Source organism: Apteryx mantelli, chromosome 2 (genome assembly GCF_036417845.1).
Source record: "Apteryx mantelli isolate bAptMan1 chromosome 2, bAptMan1.hap1, whole genome shotgun sequence".
NCBI lineage: Eukaryota > Metazoa > Chordata > Aves > Apterygiformes > Apterygidae > Apteryx > Apteryx mantelli.
In genome coordinates, this window is record NC_089979.1 from 127,765,580 (window position 1) to 127,792,530 (window position 26,951).

At 37.0% G+C, this 26,951-nt stretch overlaps 1 protein-coding gene across 6 annotated transcripts in view; it reads left to right on the plus strand.

The window, feature by feature from the left end:
- The window catches only part of ZNF385D (zinc finger protein 385D), a 445,449-nt gene that overhangs the window by 308,562 nt on the left and 109,936 nt on the right, over positions 1-26,951 (plus strand). For all 6 annotated transcript variants that reach the window (XM_067291510.1, XM_067291512.1, XM_067291513.1 and 3 more), the window contains one exon: positions 1,983-2,125. In XM_067291510.1, coding sequence (XP_067147611.1) covers positions 1,983-2,125 — 143 coding nt within the window. The remainder of the gene's footprint in view (positions 1-1,982; positions 2,126-26,951) is intronic.

Here is a 26,951-nt window from a genome sequence, read left to right on the forward strand (position 1 = left end):
TGTGTGCTTCTGTACAAGGTGCAACCTAGAAACTTTCTAATAAGACCTTTATCACTAAGTGTGGCTTCTTTTCATGTTCCGTAAAAGCTTTAAATGAGAGAAATTAAGTAATTCCAGCATCTAACAGACATCTTTATAGGCCTTTCCTGTTCAGGAGGAGTAAGAGTGGCCTGTTTAACACTACCATATCATCATTCTGATGAGTTTATTTGTTCACTTTTTTTGTAATAATTCTGTGAGAACATAGCAATTGCCAAACCAATGGCTTATCATCTAGCCCACTTACGGTCGGTCATTCTACTGACTTAAAATTCAATGTTACACTATTGTTAAATAGTTGATGGTTTTATTCTAATGAGCTATGGAAAGCAAAACTTTTACTTTCTGCTTTTCTCTTGCCTGTGTCCTTAGCTGCTTCATTTTAAGAGTCTGATTTGGTAAACTCTTACACTGAGGCAAATGCAGAAAATACTCCAACAATGAAAACGGTTGCTCTAGGGCAAAAACTAGCATGAGATTGGAATGAATCCTAAGCTAATACCTTTGGTTTACTAGTGGATAATGCTTTCCTTTCAATGATACTTAGTGAAATGCTTCACAGAGGAACTGAAAGTTGGCAAAAAATACTGTCTTTGAAAACTTGGCTCCAGCTGATTTTATACCTAGAAGCAGAACTACTGATGGCCTGCTACAACTGGTTAATTAAATCCTGTGCTGTTAGCCCTCAATTAGAAGCATTAAATTGCAACCCTGGTTAGCAGATTTGCTAGCCAACACAGAGAGGTTCCCTATATCATTCTGACTATATTAGAGGTCTTAAAAACGTATGCCATTTGTCTAATGAAGTGTCTGTATGTATGAGAGGAAAAAAGAAACCGATTTCTGATCTCTCCCTCTGTTGGTCTGTCTGCCTGTCTCTCTGTTCAATGAGTGGGGTAAAACTCCCTTTCCATTTTTTAAATGTTTCTTGGACTCTTACCAGCAGGTTTTTACAGTCTGCTGCCTGCCTCTCGGATTAGAAGAACACTGGCATATTTTAACAGTTTCCTAGGATCCAAATAGTCTTTAATTAACAGGGAATTGATGTTTTGGAATGTAACCAAAACATGGGAGACACTGGAAGCAGAGAAAGGGCTTGAATCCTTCTAGCTTTCAGCTGTCTGTGGCAGGGGACAAACAAATAAGTAAAACATGGTCTGCTGCAAACAGGTAGCTGCTTACTGGTATGCAAGGGGATTTTTTTGTTTGCATAATGTTCCCACAGACCGGGTGGTTGGTGGCGTTAGGAGGGAGGAGCTTTCTGCTTTACAAGAATCAACTCCACCTCCTGCAACAGCGGAGAGTGTTCGTCAGGGCCCTTTGAAGTGCAGGGATGAACAGAATTTCAGTGGCTGCTGAAACTCTTATTTCAATAGTGTGTTTGCAATAGATTTGTATTGATCAACTGCTGAGGCAGCAAGGTATGTTGTGTTTGCCAGGTTTAGGTGGACTCTGAAGCTGCGAGCTCAATAAGTGAGCATTTAATTAAAAAATGAAAAGTCTGCAAATGGCTTGACTTTTGCTGAGCAGAACAGCTGGGTTTGTTGTTGTTGTTGTTTTGTTTTTTTCTTTTGGAGCAAAGTTTGCCCAAGGAATCTGAGTAATAGGGCTGGAGTACAACACTGAAATTGTACCAGAATGAGACTAGCTGAAGTTGTAAAGGGAAGTCAGATGTAGGCTGAGCTGTCATTCCAGATAATCCAGGGAGAGAAATGGTTTATTAGCTAATTTTAAATAATGAAAGATTGATACCTGAAGCAATTACTGGCAAAGAACTATAACCAAGAGTCATTGAGTCAGCTGCACTCTTTTTCAATAATGCAGTAATTTGTGGTCAAATAAAAATGTATGTTTGACCCAATAGTGGCTTTTTAGCATTGATTATGAGGGTTTATTTGTAATCTTATTATTTTTGAATGTCTTCTGTCTCTTTCTGTGTGTAGGTGGTACATGCCAGAGCCCTGCTCTTCCAGCCCTAGTGCGTCCTCCTGCTCCACCTTTGCAGCCATCGCTGGATATTAAACCATTTCTTCCATTTCCTCTGGACACTGCAGCAGCAGTCAATCTCTTCCCCAACTTCAATGCAGTAAGTACGCTCCTAATAGTTATCATCCACTTCAATGAGCCACAGTTTCCATAGAAGAATCAAGAGGGCACAAAGTAAAATTTTATGTACTCAAACCTGGAATATCCTTTCCCTTACTGAGGGCCAAATAGCTCTTTCACACACATTGGTAGGCCATAAATTAAAGCATAGCTAAGTGTTAGCCAGAAGTAATGTAGAAGGAAAAAATGATATGATCCCAAGTGACATGAAATAAAGTTGCAGGCCTTATTCAGTCTCCGGGCTTGTGAGTTTCCCACTGTAGTTTAAGAAGAGAAGAATCTCACTAACCTACAGTTTGCTGTAAGACTGAAACTCTCTCAGTGATGGAATTCAACATCCAGCCTCTAACAAGTTTCCTGAGAAATATTTAAAGATTTACACATTGGAATGGCTACAAAAGATAAAACCGTATGGACAATTAAAGCAACAATAGAACAGCAGTAGCTGGCATATGGACAGAACTATTCATTGGGAAACAAACCAGGGAATTCTCTTCACATTAGGGTATTTTACTTTTCACACCTTAAGTTAAAATCTAGGCTATTTATCTTTAATAATTTCTTTACTTAATCACACTGCCTATGATTTTAGAAATCTACATATTACTTCTTAGATATTTTCATTATTTTTCTGAGATATGGCCTGCGTGTTTCAATCTTCCTGTTTCTGGCTGAGATATTTAATGCTGTAAAAGAAAAAAAAATTCTAATTTGGTTTTAAGATCATTTTACTTTATAGAATTATGCCCCTTTTTATTTCAAAGTACTCTACGTTGTCCTTTTCCTTATTTACATATACTAGATGACAGAAAAAAATTTAAGAGTGGGTGTGCATACCTGCTTTGAGAGAGAGAGAGGGGTGGAAATTTCCATGCCAAAACAATTCTAATTAACATGTAAAAATCTTAATTGCAATACTTAAGAGTAATAAAAGAACATGCCCATTCTAGAAGCAATTTGTAGTAATCAATAGCAAATTTCCATAATTAAATGTTAATTTATTTACCTTTTATGGATGTTCATTTTGCTTTAAAGTAATTAAAATGTATTAATTGTCAAAAATATTTGTTTATGCAGTCTTAAATGCAAGCAATTGACTGCATTAATGAAAATCAGAGAAGCTATAGCTGTAAGTCTTAAAATCCTCAGAAGCAACATGTCAAAGAATTATTATTTCAAAGAAACAGCCTCAAATTTAGAAAGGTATATAGGTATGCAGCAAAGTTTTACAAAGTACTTTTTTTAAAATAAACTACTGATAACACATTATAAAAGGTATGAATAACTAGATTTAAGGCTATTATATTTTACAGTTTTTTTCTTACTAGTTTTTCTCTGTGATCATTGATTATATTTAATGCAGTTGCCCAACTGAATTTTTAAAAGTTGTCTGTTATAATTTCCATGTGTTTAGGATTTTCCATAGTTCAGGATTTTCAGATTGTTTTGTCAATTAGCTGCATAATTCAAATGTAATTTTAACAATGAATTTAAATAAATAATTGTTAATCTGGCATTGTTCTATAAAATTGCAATTTATTTTTCTTACAAAGACTGATCTTATACTATTTGTGTCTTGTGGGGGGGAAAAATATGTTTTGAAACTAGTTTGCAGCTGAGAAAGTAAAAATAGATTCCTGTCAAAACCCTATTACTCCTGAACATCCACTTAGTAGTATATCTTTTTGGTGTATTCATTATGGTTAGTCTTTAGAGACACCCTGCTTTTTCGATTTTTCAGTAAATTGATCCTAGTTTTCAAGAGTAAGAGTAGCAGTCCTTTTAAATGATACTCGGAAGTTCATTCTCATGCAATGTACTGCTTCTTGTGATGTGTTGCCATCTGCCAAATCTACCTTTACTGACTGTGACAGTCCTGAGTGTTAGGATGCAGTCATCAGAGCTTGTCATCTGCCTTGCCTCTCACACTATATGCCTTGCAAAATGACCTTTGCCTTCTCATCATGTGTGCTGACATGCAGCAGCATCCTCAGTGTTCCCATTTTCCTTCTAAGCAGTCTGTTATTGAACACTGCTATGTTTAGCTCATATGCCAGAGCTAGTTAATGGCATCCTCCAAACATGTAGGCTAGCTGGGATGTTCTGCATATTTTTGGAAATTTTTTCCAGGCTGACAAATCTTTGGGGACATATCAGCTGCTGCTGAGCATTATCAGCCTAAGGAGAAGGTAACCTACAAGCCAAATTTGACTTTGAACAGGATGTTTGACAAGGGCTTTAAGTATGTGAGTGTAAGACAGAAAACAGAGTGTTTGAGCAAAAAATGATCTTCCTAAATATGCATGCCCATGTATGATTGTAGCTGTTGAGAGTGCTTCATATTCGGGGGTTTCATTCTGAAGTGACATCCTACACCATGTCAGCAGAGAAGCACTTACAGTCTGTGACTAGGTCAAGGTTAAGCAGAAAGTTGGTAAAAGACCTGGAACTCCAGGCACCTGAATTGGACTTTCTCTTTTGTGTTGTGGATAAATTGGCATTAGCCAAATTGAGACATCAAGGTCATAAACTGTGTCTTAGGAAAGGGATTTCTGAAGGCCTCTTTACCCTCTCACAAGTCCACAGAAACTAATGAGTTTGGCAGCAGATGTGGACTACTTCCCAAGAAGCTAGAAGAAAGTCCAGAGTTGTGGCCATTTACAGGCCACTTTTCAACAACCTTCCTTTTAGAAAAGCAATGATCAAGGAGAAACTTCAGTAAAAATGCAGCTGTGTTTCAGAGAAAAGAAGTGGTGTCTGGTTTTGGCAATCATAACCCAACTTGAGAGTTAGGATATAATAGACATTTATATCTAAGTTAGTTGCCCTGTGTTTCTTTGCAAAAGAGAATGGAGAAAAATAGGCAATTCCTCCATTTTTTTCAGTGGAGGAAAATGCACAAAAGTAGGGTGCAGTTCATCTGCTTTATATGTCTACTTAAGGATGAGGTGAAGTGAACCCTACAAGTTCCCATTCATCTCTTCTGACTATAATGAGGGACTGTCTCAGCTCTATCTACATTTGGTTAGATGAATCCCACATTAGGGGACAGGTCATAAGCTACTCAAGGGTGATATATTAAGTTCTACTCAGAAATCAGAGGACAGAAGTGCTGACATTGTATTGTATGTTTACAGAGAAATGCTCCTATTTATCAAGCAGTTACACTAGCTTCTAATTATATCTAAAGAAAATCCTAAGGGAATGTGAGGACTCAGATGAACTGGGTGTAAGTATTAGGAGAGGTAAAGGCAAAAGTAATTTACTTGCTGGATTCTCCACATCAGTGGAGACTCTCTTAGACACATACGCAAGAACTAACAAAAATAAATACTGATCTTAAGTGCAGTACCACAGATAATGATAGTAAGGAGTTGTATTTTATAACTTTTTTTATTTAAGTTAATTACAAACCCAAAGTTTTCTTTGTTACTGATGATTTTGGTCTAAAGTTAGCTCAGTTACTGATGTCTGCCTCTGAGGGAAACTTTCAGTGCTGATCTCTGTGAAGGCAGAAGCTTGCATCTGGGCAGAGAACAGAGGAGATAATGTGGGATGGACAAACTTTTCTAGATAGTGTCTCGGGGCACTGAGGAAAAGTAAAAGTAAAAAGCAAGTAACCTGAGAAATGCAAGGAAGATAACCCATGAACCTTTGAAGCATTCAGTTTTCATGAGTGACATTTTCTATTTGTATAACAAAGCATAAACCAAACATACCAATTAACAATCTGGTTAGCTGAACATTAGTAGATGCTATACACTTAATTGTGAAGCAAATGGATACCCTTAAGTTGTACGTAAAAAGAAATTTTAACAACACAGCTGTTTAAATTGAAGACAACACACTGCTTTGCAGATCCTGAAGAATCACAAGTTCATTGCAAGTTTATCTGGCATAAAAAGCTGAATTAAGTGCACTGGATATAAATGGATAAATTTTATGAATGAAAGAATCTATAACTGTAAACAATGCTTATGTACCTTTTAAAATGTGTTTAGAAGAATGTCAAAGGAATAGAAAAATAATTAAATTGTCTACTCTGAGAAGTGTTTGAGATCATTTAGCAAACATTCAGTATAATTCTGCCATTTCAGTTGCAGAGTGAGAAGCTTTAAGTCTGTATGCTTCCAAGAACTCGTTCGTAGAGACACAAAGCTTTAGCAGTTATACTTGCTACTGCTATACTGCTATACTTTTATACTGCTAAGTATAGCTGTAAGTTATACTTAAATATGCTTGTGTGAATGTGAAGGTGTGGTTTTTCTGCTCATCAGCCAATGCTTGGTTGCAAAGAAACTTCACAAAGCATCAAAGTCTAAAAATTAATTAAGTTCTTCTAAAAGTTCTAACTTAAGTTCTAACTTAAGTTCTAACTAAAAGTTAATTAAGTTCTTCTTGTGGGAGAATACTGTTAGAGTGCCTGGACTAAGAGGAAAGACTTCATCTTTTTAGACATCAGTGAGAGCCCTTTCTAATAGACCCTACCACAGAAAAAGCCTCAGTTTCAGGGTTTTTTATACCTCATAGTCTCCAAAGTCCATCATCTTCAAAGCACAGATCAGAAACTAGGTTTTACTCATTTCTGGAGCTCTCAGAATTATTTATTTCAATATCTTGAGAGACAGAATTTGAAGTTTACAAATCCAGACATTTGCTGTTACTAAATGAGAAACCAGACAATGCATTACAGTCCTTGTTTATTTATTCTTTGAAAGATATACTAACCATTTTCCTGAAAAATTTCTAGAAGTATTATATCGCACGTTGCAGACTGTTGTATGGACATAATAGGTAGTGGAAGAGGTCCACAAAGTAGAAGATTTGAGTAAACGTTTGTTAGTAGTAGTAGGGATATTGCTTCAGAAGTTGAATCCTACCGCCAAACTAAAGCCTGATCTCCCTTTGGTGCCAATGGAAAGTTTCCCAAAGAAGCATCCTTTGGAAAGAAACATGATTGCACTTTTGACTAGCAAGTTATGACTGAAAGAGAAGTAGCAGTGCCAGAACTGTACTAAATATGGTTGAAAATGAACTATCATTCCACAGATGTCTCTTTCTCTTGATCTATGTGTAGTAATCCTTGTCCAGTGCCCTGATTTTTCTTGTTTGCTTATTCCGTACCAGTAGTCTCAGGTGCAACTTTTAAGGCTTCATGTCTCACCTTCCCTGGTAGAATTTGCCACATGGGAGGGGAGGAGAAGGAAACTATGGACATTGCCCATTGATGAGGGCTGATCATGCTCTTTGCTTCCTGAAAACCAGCCTGAGCAATGTGGTAGCAGCTTGCAGGGCAGCACAAAGGCTATGCTCTCTCTTCATAGAGATGAAGCTTGTATTAGTAGATCAGGAGTAGTAGGATAGGGAGCAGTTGTGGCTGGCTTGTTTCACTGGGAGCTACTTTTTTCTCCCCTTTGGTCTTGCTGTCAGGCGCTCTCTGGCTTGCTGTTAACCACTGAGTTGGCTGGTACAGAGCTGCTTGGGAAATGCAGTCTTTTCCTATTGTGGCCAGACAACTGGCAGAAATGGACAATGTAGGAAAGCTGCATGCTGACTGAAGTATTTCTGGGAGGGGTTAGGCCAGGAAATGCGGAGAAAACCTGTCAAAAAGCTGCCAGAGGACATTTTTGAAATCTTTTCCTAAGGCTGTTGTCCTGGGTGTTCTTTTATCTAGGAGGGAGATATGTGTCAGAGATGACGTGCCAGATTTCTGGCTATTATGGATAAGATGTAGCTTTTGATAGCAAAGGATAGAGGAGGAATCTGAAATACATGTGAGTTTTTATGAACATTAGCAGCATAAAATTTGCAAAATAAATTCAAGTTTTTTGTAAGACTCTACATAAAGGCTTTGTTTTATGTTTTCTGAGCTAATTGAGCAGGGGGAGCATAATGAGACTATTTTTCTACAGCCTATAAAATGCTTTAAAGTGCAGTAGTGACGACATGCTGTCGGCAGGCTTTGTTTCCAGAAGAGGACAGTCAGGGTGGATGACAATTTGATCGTCTCAGTTTAATGTGAATCAAAGCATAATACAGTCTATAGAGAAGAACTTGGCAATAAGAATGCAGTCTGCACTGCTGCTGATTTTTAATGTTATTGCCATGAGAAGGACCTTTATCAGATAAAGACCTGTACTGCACCAAATCATTAATTTTTCAGACAAACAGAGGGGATTATTGTTTCTGGGGATATTCCTAGCATGGCTGCTCATTTACCTAAACCCTCTCTAGAAACAGGGTTTTTGGCTTACTCTTTTCCTTTCCATAGTACTGCAATTGAGCTGTAAGCTACCTTTACTCTTCTTTATAGCCTATGCCTCTATTGCTGTTTAGCTGAATATTTGTCAAAATGTTAAGAAAAAGTATTAAGATGAGTGTAAAAATAATGGTTGGGTTCAGAAATTCTTTTATTATATTAACATTTCATCTCTGGCCAGGTCATTTAATTAAGAAGTTAGCAGAGGAAGAAGGGGGATCAGGGAATGAGCAAACAACAAAATCCAGGTAATTCAGATATTTTTATTTGGTACTGGCAAAACAGGGATGAATCAACATCAGTATGAAATATTCAGTTATTTGAACTGGCCAGATTTATTTGCTGTATATTTAAATCCTTAATCTATGCCCTAGTCTCTGTCTGAAATAACACTACAGTTCTGATTCTCTGCTGTGAAAGAAAAGTTTGCAGCTCAGAAAACATGGGGAAATTAAGCTCTTAGTGTTTTCCAGTTTTGAGTCAGTTGAGGGTGGATCCAGCTCTCCAGGAATACCATGCCTCTCCACTCCTATGTCTGGCCCATGTCCAGTGTCATGGGCATGGAACAGTGCTGATGTTCTGGCTCTGTATAAATGAGTGTTCCTGCTGCCCTCGGGTAACCTTCCCATGGTAGCCTGGGATGGCATGGGCGTTATTTTCCATTGCACTGCAGAGTGGCTGGGGAGTAGCAGCTAAGCTTTCTAGCAGTTGTCTCCAGAGTGATTCCTTTTAATTTCTTTGGACTTGGTGCGGGGGTAAGGAACATCCTACTAGATCTAACCTTAATCCTTTTGCAGTCTCCTCTAAAACTTTTGGCCTCTGCTTGCAACTAACAGCTGGGACTCCTGCAAGTTTCAGCCCAGACCCCAACAACGGTTTTCTTGTTATCTTTTTCTGAATGTTACCTTATGTTTCAGCACACTCCTGGCCCCATTTTTGGAATTGCTTGCCTCTTCTGATAGCTTATTTGAGCAGCTTTAGGATGATGTTCCAAATAAAGAATTAGCAGCATCTTATGCTCATGATGAGCAGCCGTCACCTGTTGCCACATAGATGACAGCAGTCTTGAGAGCTTAGAGAGGTTTGCTCATGGGTACAAATGGATAGATACCTTAAAAAAATCCATTAAAAAGTTTTATTTTTATTTAAATTAAATTTGGATCAAATGTGTTACAACCTTCTGTGATTGCTTTCAGTGGAAATTCAGGTTTCTAGGATGCATTCTCCTGGGGAAGCAAATTTTAAGATTACCTAAAATGTCCTATGTTTGTATCATTTCACCTTGCTGAATGTTGTAATACCTACCCTTGAATTTAACTCCTTTAATTGTAATCTGGATGCAAATCCTCTGATCATATCTGTTTCCTGGTTGCTGTCCAGGTTTTTGGAGTGTTATATGTACCTTTGGTAAATCTGCTTTCTTAGATCTTAAAGAATCATAAAGATGACTTATTTCCAGTATGCATATGGTAGCCTCACCTGTGTTTGGCCTTCTCCAGCTATCATCTCTTCTGGCAGTCGGCTCTATGGCCTCATTCAAAGTCCTCACTGATGTCTCAATTCTGGTGGTCATTCAACAGTTGCCATCTGCTGCTTGTATACATTCTCAATGCAGCTTTGTCCAGGCAGGTAGAGCGCTGTTCTTAATGCCGGCTGAGCGTGTAGCACGAGCTGTTCCACCCTCTCCATGGTAGCTCACAGCTTTGTTAGGGTTTTGCTGGCAGGGTATTACTCTCCAGTCACTCCTCATCTTGCGGCTTAAGAACGCGTGTTTGTGCTGCTCCTTTTTGTCGTGTGAGGATGGGTGGACTTTTAACTAGTCTCCACCAATTCTTGTGTCTGTAACTGAAAAGGCATCAAGCGGAAGCACACTGGTTGTATAAACTCTTCTCTGCGCTATCAGAAAATGGATTATGGAGTATAAACTTGAAGGGCTTTCCAAGAGCAGTGTTGCAGGAAATAATCTCAGGGCGAAGGCCTGTGTAGCCCACTATCAGTTCCTAAAAGTGACACGCAGCAAGCTTTGTTTCTTGTGTATCTTTTGATTTACTAAAGTGTTTTTTATTGTTCAAATAACAATTTTATGTTGTTAAAACAATCAATAGGGTCTCAATATCTTACATGCTGGTTTGTTTAACTGATGATAAATAATAGTAAAAGAATAAAGGCTTTCCGAGTTATCTCATCCTGCCTTACAGGTTTGCTAGAGGGCACTGCACAGTGGGCTGGCAGATAACTTGCTGTTGGAGAGTCGTAGCATCCTAGGCAATGGCAATAGCACAGCCTGTATTGGGGACTAAGGGTCCCTCAGGCTTTTGCTTTGCATGCAAAACATTCTCGTAAAGGAAATTAAATGAAGTGCTCTTCAGATTTTTTGAGTCTTGATGAGTGGAATTACTTAAGTCTAAATTTTAATAAAGCATTTTAAATAATGTTTTAATCAGTTGATGTTTACACCCTTTGTCTTAATAGCACTCAGATGAAAAAGATCAATGATTATTTTATTCTGCAAAGACTATAAAACTTTAATGGGTTGCATAATAAGTATAACTCATAAAATCTACAGTTTAAATATGGATGGTTATTAACCTGTTTCTAAAAAGCTGCTATTAAAGTGAAAAGGAATTACTTAAAGAAGTCATTTGATTAGTGTACTCTGAGGAAGAAAAAGAGTGATAAAATTCTTAAATCATTATTATTTCTGTTGGTGAGACAGACATTCAGAGAGACTCAAAGTAAGGCATGTATCTTTCCTAACCTTAGGCATGTTTGTGTTGCTAACCTGGATGAATAACTGTTTACTGAATTTGTTCACAACCTGCAGTTTGTTCTGCTTAGGAGAAACTATCAAGGATGAATGTTGAAAAAAGCATGAGTTTGCACAACAGGTAATTTTACACACAAAACCCCCACATTCCTAAGTACAATTGCATCTTTAATTGCGTATTCTTACCATGCAATAACATTGCTTCTGGTATTCAAGAATTTGTCCTAAAACACACCCACTCATATCCTTTATGGTAAATAAAGGATTTGAGATTCTTTCTTTCTTCTCGCTGTTTTCAGTCACAGTAGTTTTGGCTGGTAAATGGCACATGCTGAAGAATTCGTTTATCTGGAGTCAGATGTATTCTGATGGAATATTTCTGTAATGTCCATAGTCTGTCTAATTTATTTTATCTTAACATATTTTTGATAAGGAAAGAAAATCCCCAAAGGTTATATATTGAGCTTTAACAGTAGAATTGGGATTTAGAACTCCAGATTCTCATGCAACTACTGTTTTTCCTGGCATCTGTCCTTTGGCTGCACTGAATAGTTAAAGCAATACTGTGTAAATGTCTAGATAGATTAAATTTATAATCAAAATAATTCAAAAATAATAGTACAAATGGCCACATCTCTCAGGAACTCAATGTTTCTAAGTACTTTTTTTATATAACAGATTAATATCACATTCTTAGTATTTGAAAGACTACAAATCGATGGAGTTGTCATCCAAAGAATATATTTTGTCCTGCATTAAATGTTTTGTGACGTTTGTGAGTTAAAAGTTTTAGATGACATAATACATTTCCATATTATTTTCTATCATAAAGGATCAAAATTTAAAATAAACTCTGTTGTTTCCTTATATAACAAAAACTATCATGTTTAGAGTTGAGTTGTAAAAGCTCTCTAAGGTATATAAGGTATATAGGAAAGGTATGTAGGAAAGATACATTTTAGTTACAGCTGGAAGTGGTTCAAAGCCTGCTGAAAAGCTGGAAGTTTCTTTCTGTAGTTTACTACTGTGAAATTCCCAGGATGGCAGAGATGATGATCCTAAACAACTGGAGGCCGTGGCAAGAGTTCCTGCGGTTGAACAAAGTAACCCTGTGAAGGGTATATTTGAAGAAGACTTTAGGAGACTGAGATTACATTAAGTTATTGCTGGGACATTTGTCAAGAAGCCAGAAAAAGTGCAAAGCTTCATCCTTACCTTCTTTTACTCTTGCACAGTTATCGCTGGGCTTATCTATAGTCCATCATGTCCATGTTATATTAAAAATACAGGTAACACTGTCCACCATACAAAGATGTAACTGGAGATCCTGAAAATAGTATAGCCCAATTATCAGAGCCCAATATTTCAGTATCAGTATAGTCTGATTATTTTCTGTATTTGAGCCCCCATCATCACTGTCGAATAGTTGATGTGAGGTACCTACAAACCTTTAGTTTCAACAGCTATGGCAGTTAGTGACACCTGAGAGTGATGCAATGAGATTGTAACAACAGAACAGAAAACAGGACCCGGCCAAAGCATTTTCTGTCCCTATATCCTCCCTCTGACAACTTAAGGAAGAGCAGAAGAATAGAGAACACATTGTGATATTTTCCGGAGTGTGCCTCCAATGAGTTATTTTTTAAGAAGTTCTTGAGCCAAATGTGTTGTCTTGGCATGTGATAGCCCTTCATGAGATAAGACTGAACTGGATTGAACTAGCAGGAGAAAGTTTATTAATTGTAACTATTAATGAAGTATCCTGAGTTTCCTCATTCCCATCTCTAGACGATGCCTGATATACACAGGCAGGGAGATATGTAGGAAGATTTCCTTGAGCAACCTGAGAAGCAGTGAAAGATGGGAGTATCTGAACTGTGATTTGCAATTGGCAGTAGAAGTCTAAGGATGATGTCTAAGGTGATATGCTTCTGACAGCTGGAAATGGATGAAGAAATATCCATCACTCATATTTTGTATTTGAAATGTACCTATTTGCTAATAGATCCAATGCCTTACATTATTGGTGTTGCTAGGACTCAGATGACGAAAAGTAAATCAAAGGGGTGATGCCAGAGTTAATTATAGCAGTGCTCTCCCAGGCTGCCGTATTAGCCCTGAGAAGCAGCACAAGTTATTGTTGTGTAAGGAAGTAATATGAGAGAGTGGTGCCTGGGAGAGGAGCAGCAATGCTGAGACTGCCAGCTAAGAGTTTGGAAAATAGAGGATATATGGCTTAGGGGCTGGAAGAGAGGTGGGAGGAAGAGGATAAGGTTATCAAGAAGAGACACTTAGAAATATCTCAAGTGCTCAGAACAGGTATTTGAAAAATGCACTTGCCTTGCAAAACAAACAAACAAACAAAAAAAACCCAACCCCCCCAAACAAACAAAAAATATAATGGTGGAAACATTGTAAATGAAGTTAAAGTATCCAGTTAAACAGTCCATAGCTCTTTGTTCCACTCAGGAACACTTCCTTTCTTTTTTAGTTATATACTTATACCAGGAAATTAAGATCTGATACATTTTGAAGCAAGTTTGTTCCCTCAAAGCCTACCTTATTTATTCTTGCTTTACTGGAGCTATATCTGATTGAAACTTAATTCAGTTCTTCATTCCAAATTTGAAAGAAAAGAGAGAAATTACCTCAGTAATTACTGAAAATATATCTCAAACTGAACTAAAACAAGTATGAAATTAAAAAGTGTGCATGCTTTTGAAATTAGAGAAAATACTTTTCTGTGAACAAACCCTCAGATTCTATAAAATGTCATAGCTCCCAGCTGTTCAGTATCTGCTCCTCAATAAGGATTCTTTTATGAAGGGAGATTGTTCTTAAATTTCTGTGCACAAAGAGGAGAACATGTATTTTTGGTTCTAAAAGTGCCTTGTTTTTTTTCTATTAAGGAAAGCAATAAATAAAAGCAAAGTCTTCCTCTGCAAATACACGTATGTGTGTATGTATCATCTTCTCTATAGTATAGTAAAAAAATGACTCCTGTCCTTTCGAACAGGCTAAGTTTATAGAATGCAGAGAGTGTCTGTTTCAAAGGCCATCAAATTGTAAATGGATCTGAGGATTAGCATTTTTTCTAGGACAACACTCAGTTGATTGGGAAATGTATTTCATTTGGAATTATTTCCTTTAACTCTTTCTTCACAAGCCATTGCAACTTTTTAAAAAGTCCTTCAGTTTCTTTTTAGAAGCCTCACTGATATGGCAAGAGGTTTGCCACATAAATTGATGCTGACCCTGACAGTAAATACTTCTTTCTGTGAGATGCTAAATTTTGTGGTGTCCCTTGAGCAGCTCAGGTGAAAATACAGACAAGCAAGATTCTGTGGTTAATGGAATTTTTGCTAATACAAGGAAAGTATTAACTTCAAATATAAAAAAGTAAGAGGAAAAAGTGTTAATTTTGGTCAAATTAAAGCTTTCTCGTCTTCTAATTTCATGTGAAAATGGTAGAGCCTAACCAACTGCAGAACACACAATATATAAAATGTGTTAGAACTCTTATCATTACGTATTCAGTTCAGTGATTTGATTAGTATCTCTGTTTCATGGTAATTGGACCCACAGAAAAATATTTTATCTACATTTCTTAAAACAGCGTTTCTATGGACCAGAACACACCAGGAGAAAGGCTGTGAAGAACAACCTCAAGTTCAGTCATTAAACATCTTAAAATTTTGTTAAGCTTTTCAGTAAGCTGCAAGATTAATCAGTAATGCAAAAAGCCACTTGATATTACAATAATGTATTATTTAGTGCATAACTTCTCTTATTTAAGAGGAGGATTAACAATCATCTAGTTTGGTCTTTAGCTATCATTAGCAATGTTTAAGTCTTCAGCCTACTCAGGGATTTAAGATGATTGTATAATCAGCAGATTTTTTAGACTGTTACAAATAGTGATAAGCATGCATTATTCCAGACTTCTGAGCTATAAGCTAAGAAATGATTGTTTTGATAATTGTATCAAAAATCATTGAATACAGTTAAGTTGCTCCTGGCTGTTCATGGTGTAGAATGAGAGAGGGAGAGAGACCCCAGGTTTTTAACAAAATTGAGTTGAGGAAGCACATTCTTGCTAATAGAGACAATTCTTAAAGGACTTGGAAATTTTGTTGGATAATTGTTACCAATCTTATAAATGCACTATTTAGGGACTTATTGAGTTCAAGGAAGTTCTGTATGGCAACAGGAGCTTGTAGGACTCATGCAAGCTTGGAAAATTAACTGAAATGCTGCTCATAGCCAACCCAGATATCTAGATGATAAGCTAGCCACGCATTTAATATATATGTGACTTTGAAATTTGCAGTACTTTCTTTTTTCTCCTCATCTTGACTGCCTCAGAAGTAGCCTTTTTGATGTATTACTTCCTCAAGCCAATAATGCTGAGCATGTAGAATAAAAGAAAATCTGTTCAGGTTAGTCTAATGATTTTGAACCTCAAAGGTTCAGGTTGAAATTATAGTCTTTAAAACCCATTGTTAGACCTTGTTTTATTTCATCCCATTTATCCATCATTAATTGTACACAAGAGATCTCAATTCTGAGTAACTTTAATTTGGCCTTATAGTCCATCTATTGTGGCACACAGTGTAATCACTACAAGCCTTTCTCTCATTTTTGTTCAGTCAAATGATTGCTAGCTGGAGCTTCCTTTTAAATACCAATGAAGAATTTTATAAAATAAGTACTGCTAAATTATTTATAGATTACCTTCTATTCTGGAGGTCAAGCGGTAACATGAGATAATGTGTTTAGATCACATCTGTGATCCAGTAACCTCTTTAATTATAATTCCAAACCAATTGCTGACCAAGTCTGTGGTTATAGGTCATTTATTTAATCTTTGATTGAGTCCCTTATCTGGAACAAGTCCAACGTGCTAGTGGACCCTTTGCCATGGACAACCTAAGGAGGTTGGCCAAAGCCAGTAACTTCAGCAAAATGACTCTTTACTAGTTCTGCAGATTGTTCATCTCCATTATTTAATGGCTATTCTTAGGGCCTAGTCAAGCTTCTTCTGCCTTTGGGAAAAAAAATTCTCCCTTTTAGGGCTCTGGTTTACTTCCCTTTCCTGTATAGGGGAATGATACTGCATTCATGACCTGGAGGCTGTATTTTCATGCTCTGGTTGGTGTTTTGAAAACAGACTGATGTTTGCAGAAAGCTTGGAAAGTGTAACGTGTCTTGAGAGTCCTACAAGTTATAAAGGATTAGAGACATCTGCCCTGTGAAAGTATTTTATTCTTCTATAATAGATGTATTTGAGTTACAACCTCTTGTCTCCACTCCCACCCCCAAACTCTACACAATATTTATCACTATTGGGTTATCAAGGTCTATCAATGATGACTGCTAGATAACATCACCTAATTTCTGGTTTCATGTGTATATTTGTCATAAGGCCATTCATCATGCGTAAAACCGTTCTTTTTTTCCCTTTGATCTATCTAGATAAAAATATACAATTAGAGTTGAGTCCTATTGTTATTGCTTAAGCTTAATCTGTACAGGGGACTACCTCATTGGACCATCTCTAGATAAGCACTTAAAAATACTGGATAAATGTAAAATTTTTTAGATTGCTCCAGAAGTTTATCTGGAATGATTTACTGCAACAATCTCTGGCTCTTCCTGGTAAAGTTGATTAGTTTTTCCCCTTTTCTATACCTCTCTCCTCTATTACACTGTTTTCTCTGAAGCATATAGCTCTAACTACTGAGCTTTTAACTTAATTACTATTCATATCTGATTTTTGTTGCCATCACTTTCTGCTGGCTCTTCCTTTTTTAAATGGTTAATTGAAGGGACTATTTTGAATATATTTAGATATGGCTGTCTAATCCATCTTTAGGGAGTGATTTAAACATCAAAGAATGCACATAAGTATATTTGATCTGTGAAGATAAATGGCCTAATCCAATTGTGCCTTTTGAATTAGGACTCAAGTTCACCTGCATGTAATTTAAAAAGGAAGGTGGTGATTTAAAGCTACATTTCTGTATAACCTAAACTTAATGTTAGAAAGAACTGGCAATTACAGTGCTGTAGACTCTCCTGGCTTCTGGTTGAAAAAAAATAGGGAAAGAGATTTGGTACAGAGAGGGGGAAAATAAAAGTTGAAACTAATTATCATCATTTTCATTAAGTTAGAAACTTATGGTCATTAAGTGAACTTATTCACTATACTGATAATGTCAGTGAAAAAATCAGTGCTGAAAATTAGGGTATTTAACTATCTTAGAATGCTCTTAGATACCTAATTTCAGGCCATTCCAATATAGAAAGTCTGACGTTGGGTTTTATTGCTTCTGCTGTTCCAATTCAAGCATGTGTCAAGGTGAACCCCTAGTGTAGGAGGATATAACCAAATAATATTATGACCTTTCATGTAGAAATTTAAATTCATGTGGATGAGATGCATCTGATCTAAATATATGTCTACAAGCAAAGTGTCCAATCTGAACTAACCTTTTGGCTCCTTCCTGAGTCAATGAAGAAGGATAGGTGGGTCCACAAAGCAACTTATCACGTCTTAGACACCTGAGATGGCATTAATCATCATCTGGAAGTACATATCCAGTAACTATAGTAGAAACCTGGATGATTAGTTAAGGCGTCTGTGGTTTAGATTACTTTAAATCCTATACTTCCTATGCTGTCTTAAAGTGCTATCTTAGGTATCCAACTGACACAGGAAATTCCATGTAGATATTAGGAACAATTTTTTCACAGTGAGCATAGTAAACACCAGATGGGTTTCCCTAGAGAGGTGGTGTAATGTCCATCCCTGGAGATATGCAGAAGTTCACTGGAGAAAGCCCTGAGTACAAAGGCCTGGCCAAGGCTGTGAGTTGTTGCTGCATATAGATGCACAGAGTTGGAGCAGATGACATCCAGAAGTACCTTTCCAATCCAAATTATTCTGTGAATTCTAAAGGCTTACAGTAAAGCAGAGAGACTAAGACTATTGTGTTTAGAGGAGATAAGAAATGATGACAGGGGTTTGGTGAAGAAACAAAGCAGGAGGGATTCTGTCCAGCCTGAAATGCTACTGAATATTGCAGCTCAAGTGAAGCAAGTTTGGTAGGGAAAAGTGTTATACCAGCAGGCTAGCTTTCAAGCGTGTGGGTTTTTTGTTTTGTTTTGTTTGCTTTTTCTTACTTCATGACTTGCTAGAGTACAGGAATCAAACAGAAAGGGTAAAGGACAAAATTGGAAGTGGAGAAGGTATAAGAAAAATATTATATGATGTTATAAGACAAATCTATGGTTAAGAAATGATTTTGCTAAGCCTGTGATCCTTGCATTCTTACTGTTTTACTCCAGAGAGCTTAAATAAGGTCTCCAGTGCTCATAGTTTCAATGGAACTCTGGCTAACTGGGTATAAATGAATGTGGGAGGATAAGGAGTAGGGGGTAAAGAAAGGTATCAAACATAGGAGTTAAACTGTGACTTAGCATAACACCTCCTGTCCAAAGGATGGTTATCAGATAAAGTTGTGAGTCTTAGGCCAAGATCTAGAAACAGTGACTAGGTTCTGTCCAGAGAATTGACTTAGATGTATGTGGGGCTTAGGTATTAAGCCTATTCAAAACCTGTCGGTGTCTATGATGTTGTAACAAAAGAGGCACCGAAGCGCAGATGGAAATTGTTGTTTTTAATTAAACTGTGACATCATTCTCTACTGGATATTTACAAATTGCCTTTTCATCAAGAGAAGGCAACTTTTTAATACATTGAAGTTTTATGTCAGCTTCCAATTAAGGAATAGTCATTTCCAAGTGTTTGGTGGCTTGAAAGCAAAAGACATTAATACTGCTTATATACAGTATTTCAAACTTCACACAGTTGCTTGAGCAGAACATATGCTGGTTGAGTGCTTCAATTAGACAGTGTGATGTTCAGTTTGGAAAATTTACACTGTGAGGGAGAAGCTCACAATTAGAGCTTAGAGTTTGGTCTGCATTCTGCTTGCCAGAACATCTGCTGCAAAACTCTGTGTTCTTTTGACATTGCATGAAATGAAATCCCTTTGATTAACTTTTGCCTGCAGTTTAATGACATTACTATTGAAATTCAGGAGGTTTGGCTTGTATGTATGTATATGTGCATGCACTGTTGTTATTTTTCTCGGTAGGAAAATCAGGATGTGACCTTGTGATTGGTCACAGACTATTCCAGTCTGACAGTGTTACTTACTCATTGTAAAGTGCTAATTCAACCAGTCCTCCCAGTACCCAGCATTGAGTTGCTCAAAGACTAATGTGCAAGGGCAGACGCCACTGCAGCAGGCACTGCCTAGATCCTCCATTTTCAGATATCCACACACATACAAGGTTTACAGTTTATCATGGTGTGAGTTTCACATGGCCATAAATTCAAGGAATAAACTGCGTTTAGTCCTTTTATAGGTTTGCAGTTGAAATATTTACTTTTCATTTGATTCCTCTCTAAGTACAGTGCCAGAAGCATGACAAGGACTACAGAACAATCACATTCTTATAATATTAGCTGCCGCAAAGAGATGGGTATAAACTGGCCAACTTCTCCATGCTGGTCTGCAAGACTAGCTTGTTGCAAACAAGGGTAAGTCCTAGTTTCTGAACAATTCACAGTCTTCAGTGATTTTATTCCTCAACATCCTGTGTACCTGTGTATACTCATTTTCTTTTTGGAGGGTTAACTGAGATGCAAAGATGCTGGTATTTACTTGAGGTCCTACAAGTGGATAAGCAAAAGACTGACTTTAATTCTAAATTCTGTAGTATCACCCTACTGCAGACACAGTCTCGACAGTGGGATGAGGTAGCTGCTGTTCCCTTTCCCGCACAGGACTATGATATGAAGCAGAGCTCTGAAAAGAGGCCATTGTCACCCTCAAATTTAGTATCTATTATCTTAGCTGAATTAAGCTGGCTATCTCCATTGCTCAGGGACACCAAATTTTCTTATGTAGCGCAGATATGGCTTAATGGTTTAGATACATGAACTGTGTCTTTCTGAGTCATTTCCAAATACTAATGTTGGATGTAACTAATTAGATTTCTGCTTGACATATTTTAGTTTTAAAAGATTAGCAGAATCTTTTTACAAATAGTTTATTTGTGAGTACTTTCATATGGAGGGGACGGAAGGAAGGTATGACAGGGTATTTAACTGAAATTATTTGCATGAATCTGTGTTGGTTATAACATTACAGGATTTATGTATGTGCTAATTATAGCTTCTTAGTATTGCTATTGCCTCAAGTAGAAGACACGTCTTTTCTAAAATAAGGCGTTGTTAAATGCTTTTAATGGTTATGTTCAGCAAGAATAGATATATTTAAAGTAAAAAATAATATTATTTATCAGTCCATTTTTTCTCCTAAAGGCAGCTAATAAATTCTATAAGAACATGTTCACCTTCCCCACTCCAAAATATTTTTGGAATTTAGGTTTAGGGTATCATCACTTAGCCAGCCATTCTAGCAGAGTCTTAAACTAAACCCTTTTGACAAAACACACTTATTACAAGAAAATTCTTTCATTATTAGTTTAAGAAAAGTAATAAAATAGATATTTTAACTTTGTACTGTGCTGAAATAGGACCTTCAGCAAGCTATATTTTGTATTTGAACTATGATCACACATCTGATTTAGCATGCATGTCCTTGAGGCAAGGACCATATCTTCTTTGTAATACATATTGGCTGAATACATCTGCTGTTCTTAGGGAACATGAGTTGGAACATAAACCTACCAAAGCCAAAAAGTTTGACGGTCTCCTGACCTTAATTCAGACATGTTGTTCAGCAGCTCATGTGGAATGAATTCTGATCTAAGGTAGCTTGATTTGTTTTATATCCATTCGACTTTTAAAAATTCCCTTCATTCCCTCCATATAAAAATAAATGCAGGCATTGCTGGTTGACAAAAGAGCATGCAAACTATGTTATCTTTGAGGTTTCTCCTTCCTAATCAGGTCATCTAAATGAGAAAGGATAGAGTAAAGTGCATTTTTTAAATTTTTCATTAGGAATAAGCTAGACAAGGTGATTGTGATGAAAGCCTCTTTGGAAAAGGAGTGAATTGCAAGAAACGGTATAGAGAGTAGCAGACAGAAAGAATGAAGGAACCGGCAGTGCTCACTCTCAGGCAATTGTTCCACTTCCTCTGAGAATGTTAGAAATAAAAAATGAAGTTTCTTGTATCCATCTATGCATTTGTTATTGTGTATATGAGGTACTGTACCTCTAAGCTAGTGGTTTCCTGTGTATTCCTCCAGTAGTTTATAAGCTCTACATTATGTCTTCATGTTTCTGAATCTCATAGCAAAGTGCCAGTTTTCTCTCTTATTAACGCTACTGATATGTTATTACCTGCCATCATTCAGTTTCTCCTGGGTCATCTTAAAGATTCCTTATCACCAGTGTCAATGATGTGACAGTCATACTGTCCCACTCTCTGTGTAATTACAGTTCTGTATCTGGTAGGGACAAGTTCAGGATGTGTAAAAGCCCCTGAATCCTCCCTGAATTTGGCATCCTCTTTTGAGAAACAGCAGGGAGAGAGATGAATCCTAAGACTGAGTTTCAAGTTATTAGGGGTAGTGAGTTAGAAAAGATAGGAAGAGCTCCGCATCCTCAAAACTGTGTCATGTGTTCCCACTGACATACCCTGGACCTTTCCAGTCACATTTTTCCTGTGAATCAATGGCTTAATGGGCTACCTGGCACATTGGCAGGGGGAGCAGAGGAGGAAAGCCCCTCTCTCCTGGCCCAGGTTTACACATTGGGCTTTCTGAGAAGAACTGAGGTGAGAGTAAGAGCCAGACATGCAGTTCTCTTGCAGTGTTGTGCATGTTATGGCAAAAGCAGATCCCTCTGTTTGGCAGGAACGGTTTGAGGTGCCTTCATCAACTTCATCAACTGGAGGTGCTTTCTAGCGATGGTAATCTTCCTTATGTACACTCTAACAGCAATTGTAGCAATGAGATTTAATTTGTTCATGTCGGCTTTTGGCATCCTCCCAGAGAGAAGTACAAAATGAGAAGCTTGTCACCTCAGAGGTGTATTTTTGGGAGGGCGGCAACTGTGACTGTGCCCAGGCAATGAGTGAGACGGTGGGTGTTGCAGTCGGTCTGAGGTGGAGGGAATTGCACAAAATGGGAAGTAAGAATTCTTGTAAGAATGCTCAGGTAAGAGACCAGGGGAGAGAGCTTACAGGCATATATCTTGTCCTTGTGCCACTACATTGGTCATAACACGTATATGGTGGAAATACTTTCTTGGGACAAACTTAAAATAATAGAAGCTTCATAACACTTAACATTCTCATAGTGCTTCTGTATGACAGTTTCTGTCCTGCTTTTCTTGAGGGGAACAAACGAGGCAAAAATGGGTAATTGTCATAACAGGAGCGTGCTGAAAATCACCAGTGGGTCCAAGTTTAAACCTCTTTTATATCATTTGAGGAGATGCTCTCCTTAAAGAACTTTGGTCCTTTTAACCATTCCTGGATGGGAATCCTTTCACCCATGCAGTCCAGTGCTTAGCTTCAACAATCTTGAGTTACTGACCTAATTATTATAAATTTGTTTATTGAGCAAATTCATTACTGAATTATTAAATCCGACTTAGTGGAATCTTGCAGCTTTTGCAATAGGATATTTTTGTACCATCATACAATTAACTTTGTTTATTTTGACAAATGCAGGCTAGCTCTAAAATGGCAATTTATCACAGTATAGTTTGGAAATTGATAATGCCTTTCTTAAGATTAATGTGTTTAAAAATCAAATGTTTATGACAAAATCTTTAGGACCATGAAACCCTTGGAAGTGCCATACTCCAACTGTTTCACATGAGTTAAAAAGTGGCTTATATGCTATATATAAGGGACAGTGGATATTTATAAGCAGACCAGTGTGGCAACAAACAGATAATATAAGTAAGGATAATGAAGATCATATCAACAACCTAAAAACTTATTTTTAACACTGAACATATTGCAGGATCAACATCACCTTGTCCAGCTCCTGGTAGAGTTCTCTGCAAGAGAACAGTGCTTACATAAAACACCAAGGGATAGGATTTTACACTGCTGTGAATCCAATATGAACTTTAGGCCCTAATTCTTCAAAGCATTTAAGCATGAATTTGCACATCAAAGGTATGCACAGTGACCTGTTTCCAGCAACTTCGGGTGAACATAGCACATTGCTTATGTATTACAATGACTAAAACACAGAACTCCACTGTGCAGAATGGTCAGTCCAGCTCTCTCACTAACATAATTTTCATTATTAAAAGCAAATAACCAAAGAGATTAAACCATATTATCATATAATTTTCTTACTTGCTTCCTTTTGCGTTACAAAAATAGAGATTTAGCTTTAACAAGTGTTTAAAGATACCTTTACATGCTGTTTTCATTTGCTTTTGATTTTAGGTAAATAAATGCCCTTCCTAGTAAAGAACTTATTTTCCTTTCTGTGTAAGTCAGAGCAAAAGCAAATTGTTCCAGATGGTTATAAATTCCTGAACAGAGGGGTCAGAGTGGGAAAGCCTGCCAAAACCTTCAGTATAGCGGCACTACTAGACCCTGCAATAACATATCTGACGCACTAGTGTGGAAAGCACCAGTGAAAGGCTGTAAGATGTTTTTGTTTGTAACTGAGTATGCTTAATAATCAGAAGCATCAGAAAAAAAAAAGCATTGATTTGAATATAAATCATACATGTGATATTTCTGGCTATATTGCAAATGTATAATACAGTAGAATGAAAAAATTGGACACCTATTTTAGCATTTACTGCATTGCAGTCAGATCCATACTGACAAGGTTTATCTGTTATCTCATTCAATTCTCTCAGAAAAATGAAATTATGTATTTCTCTTCATGCTCTCAAAGAAGAAAAATTCTCTAGGGCAGTTGTATCTTTGGTATTAGGTTTGTGGTCTCTTCCTTCTCCTCACTGCAAGCTTATCAACATTTGTAAATCAATATTTATTTCTATCAAACTTCTCCTGTCCTCCTGCTTAAAATTGTACAGTCCAGACAGGTAATGCTGTATGTGACTGTATTTTCTTTTGGGAGGTCACGGTGGAGTGACAAAGGGAAGAAATGAGATTTACAGTACAGCATATTAGAGTACTTGCTTATTCCTAAAGCACTTGAATGGAACTCTTACCAATTTACAACATATTTTCATAGAAGTATAATTAACTTTCTCAAGAGGTCGTGGGCTTTTTTCCCTATGTGGTAAATTATGCTAAGTCTTTGTGAGTTAATTAAAAATCTTATCTGTTAATTATCTACAGTGTGTGCAAAATAGCTATTCATGTAAATTCTAAAGTTAGGATTTTTTTTATCATCGGCATCTTACTGGCTAAGTCAGAAAAATGTACTAACATACTAAATTTTGCTTTACAATTTTAACTGGAAAACAATAAGTGGTGATTAGTGTCAGTTGTCATGTCTATATTATAAACTTAAAATTCATTGTGATAGACTGACATTGAGAAAAAGTCTGAAAATGGATGGAATGCCTTTAGTATTCAATCAGTCTGGCTTATATAAACACCAGTAATATTATTACTGCCATTTTTGCTAGCTATATATTTTTTGGTTGTTATATACCAATTGGTAGTTATATACCATTTTCTGGGCAGGGTCTGGGAAAACTAAAATCATCCTCATTCTGTGATGATTAATTGGGATAACGTTGTTATCAATGATCTGCAATAATAACTCTAAGCTGTTTTTTTAGTATAATTTCAACATGATTAACATTTTTCTTCTAATACTTTAAACCTAAATGTCTTGATATTGATTTAAAACCACTAATTACTTCTGCCTCTAGTGGGGGAAATATCTTTTGGATGCAACAGTCGCTGTCTGATTTTGGTTCCTGACGGAACTCGCTTATGGGTGTGAGTGTTTGTACGTGGGATTTTTCCAAAAGAAGTGAGGCGTGTAATCTGTCCAGAAAAGGAAAGCTCTGGTGTTTATTATCAGAATTATTCTCTGCTGAAAGCTCTTGGTATGTGAAGTGATGGTGCATAAATTCACAGGCAAGAAGATAAGGAGGATTTGAAAAAGGGCCCTGAAGAATAATGCATCTCTTTTTGTGTCATAAAGGCAAAACCAGAAGAGAGCCAAATTAAGATTGTGGTGAAGGTTTGGCAGGAACACTTTTAAACCTAATGCAGGTACCGAATGCATAAAATCAGTAATCAAGTTGGGAGTCATATGTTGGAAGTAGCAAATGTGCTACATTATCTACAAAGATAACACACTGTGTTCATTTTTCTTCATAGCTAATTTAACTACCAGGTTTTTATTGCTTCTCCTGCTCTGTCCTTCCATTATTAGCTGAAGTCGACATTTCCTGCAAAAGTTCATCCTTGGTAGTAATAATTTGCTGCCATATAAAATAAATGACAACATAAAAGATTTTACTGATTGCAGTGCCAGTTGGCACTTTCTTGTTCTCTGTTGAAATGAGCACAACACATTGTTTCTTACAGCTGCACGACTACCCTGTGACCGCACTGTGTTGCAAGTTTTAACATTATTGCTTCTGTATGTGCTTTTTCCCCCATAAATTATTCTTTACAGAAGAATGTTAATTAGTAACTGATAGATATAAAGATTACCAGGGACAGCCCATTAATTCCATTTACCTTAATAGCACTTAGATCTTAGCTTGCAGTACAGCTGTATTCAGACTGGATTATAAATGTAATTTTTTGCATCATTAACTAGCCTGATTAATCTTAGACAGCAAAAGCATAATTATAGAAACATAGGACTTGCTGTGTGCCAGTTTAAAGTTGTAACTTTGCTCTTTTATATTTACATCATTGTAAACAACACAGGTTTTGAGAGTTTAGACTGGGAAACAGTTTTTCTCCCTTTCTTCATAATTAACTCGTGCCTTGTACTAGTCATTTCTCATTTCTGCCTTTACTTGTTTTTTTCTAAAAAGTGCCCTGCATAACATGTTTTGCTTTTGACTGGTGCAATTACTGGATATTTGCATAGTAATTGACCACCATTAGCAACATGTTCATTCTGCTCAAAGAGTATTAACAAAAGCACATGTAGTATATGTTTGATTTCTGTTGGAGGCTCCACAGAGGAGAAACTTACTGCTGGAAGATGTCATTGCGATTTTCACATTACAGTCATCACAGATGCCCAGGTTAGAAGCCTGATAAACAATTCAGTGTGTTGGACGAAACAAGAACACAAATTCAGATACCAGCCTCAGATAGGAGCAGATCGATTGCCGGTCTTCCAGTGATCAGCCAGGAAACGGCATGTCCTACCCAAGTTCACATTTAATGCTGACAGCAGTTGGGATAACTGAGCTGCCAGGTATCTTAAAAGGTTTTGCCAGGTGTGTGTTTTGGCTTGTTTTTCTTTGATTCTGATCAGCAAAATATGATATAACCCTACATTGATTGTGTAGCTTGGTATATGTATTGTCTTATTAGAGTGCCAAACGCCCACTCTGATAAGTGCATAATGCCATTTACATGTTAGACTTCCTGCTGCAGTTAATAAGGAAAAAGACAAGAAGTGGCAGGAAGAAAGACAGAATTTGCACTGGTAATGCCATTTTTATAATCATAAATCTGAAGTAAAAATAAAAGCAGTTACTTGAAGGATGATGTTTCAGAAATGCAACATGTAAACAGTTAATAGATAAGGTGCTAAAGGCTGGTTCTCAAGAACATATGGCACAGTACTGGCTTTTTCAGGAT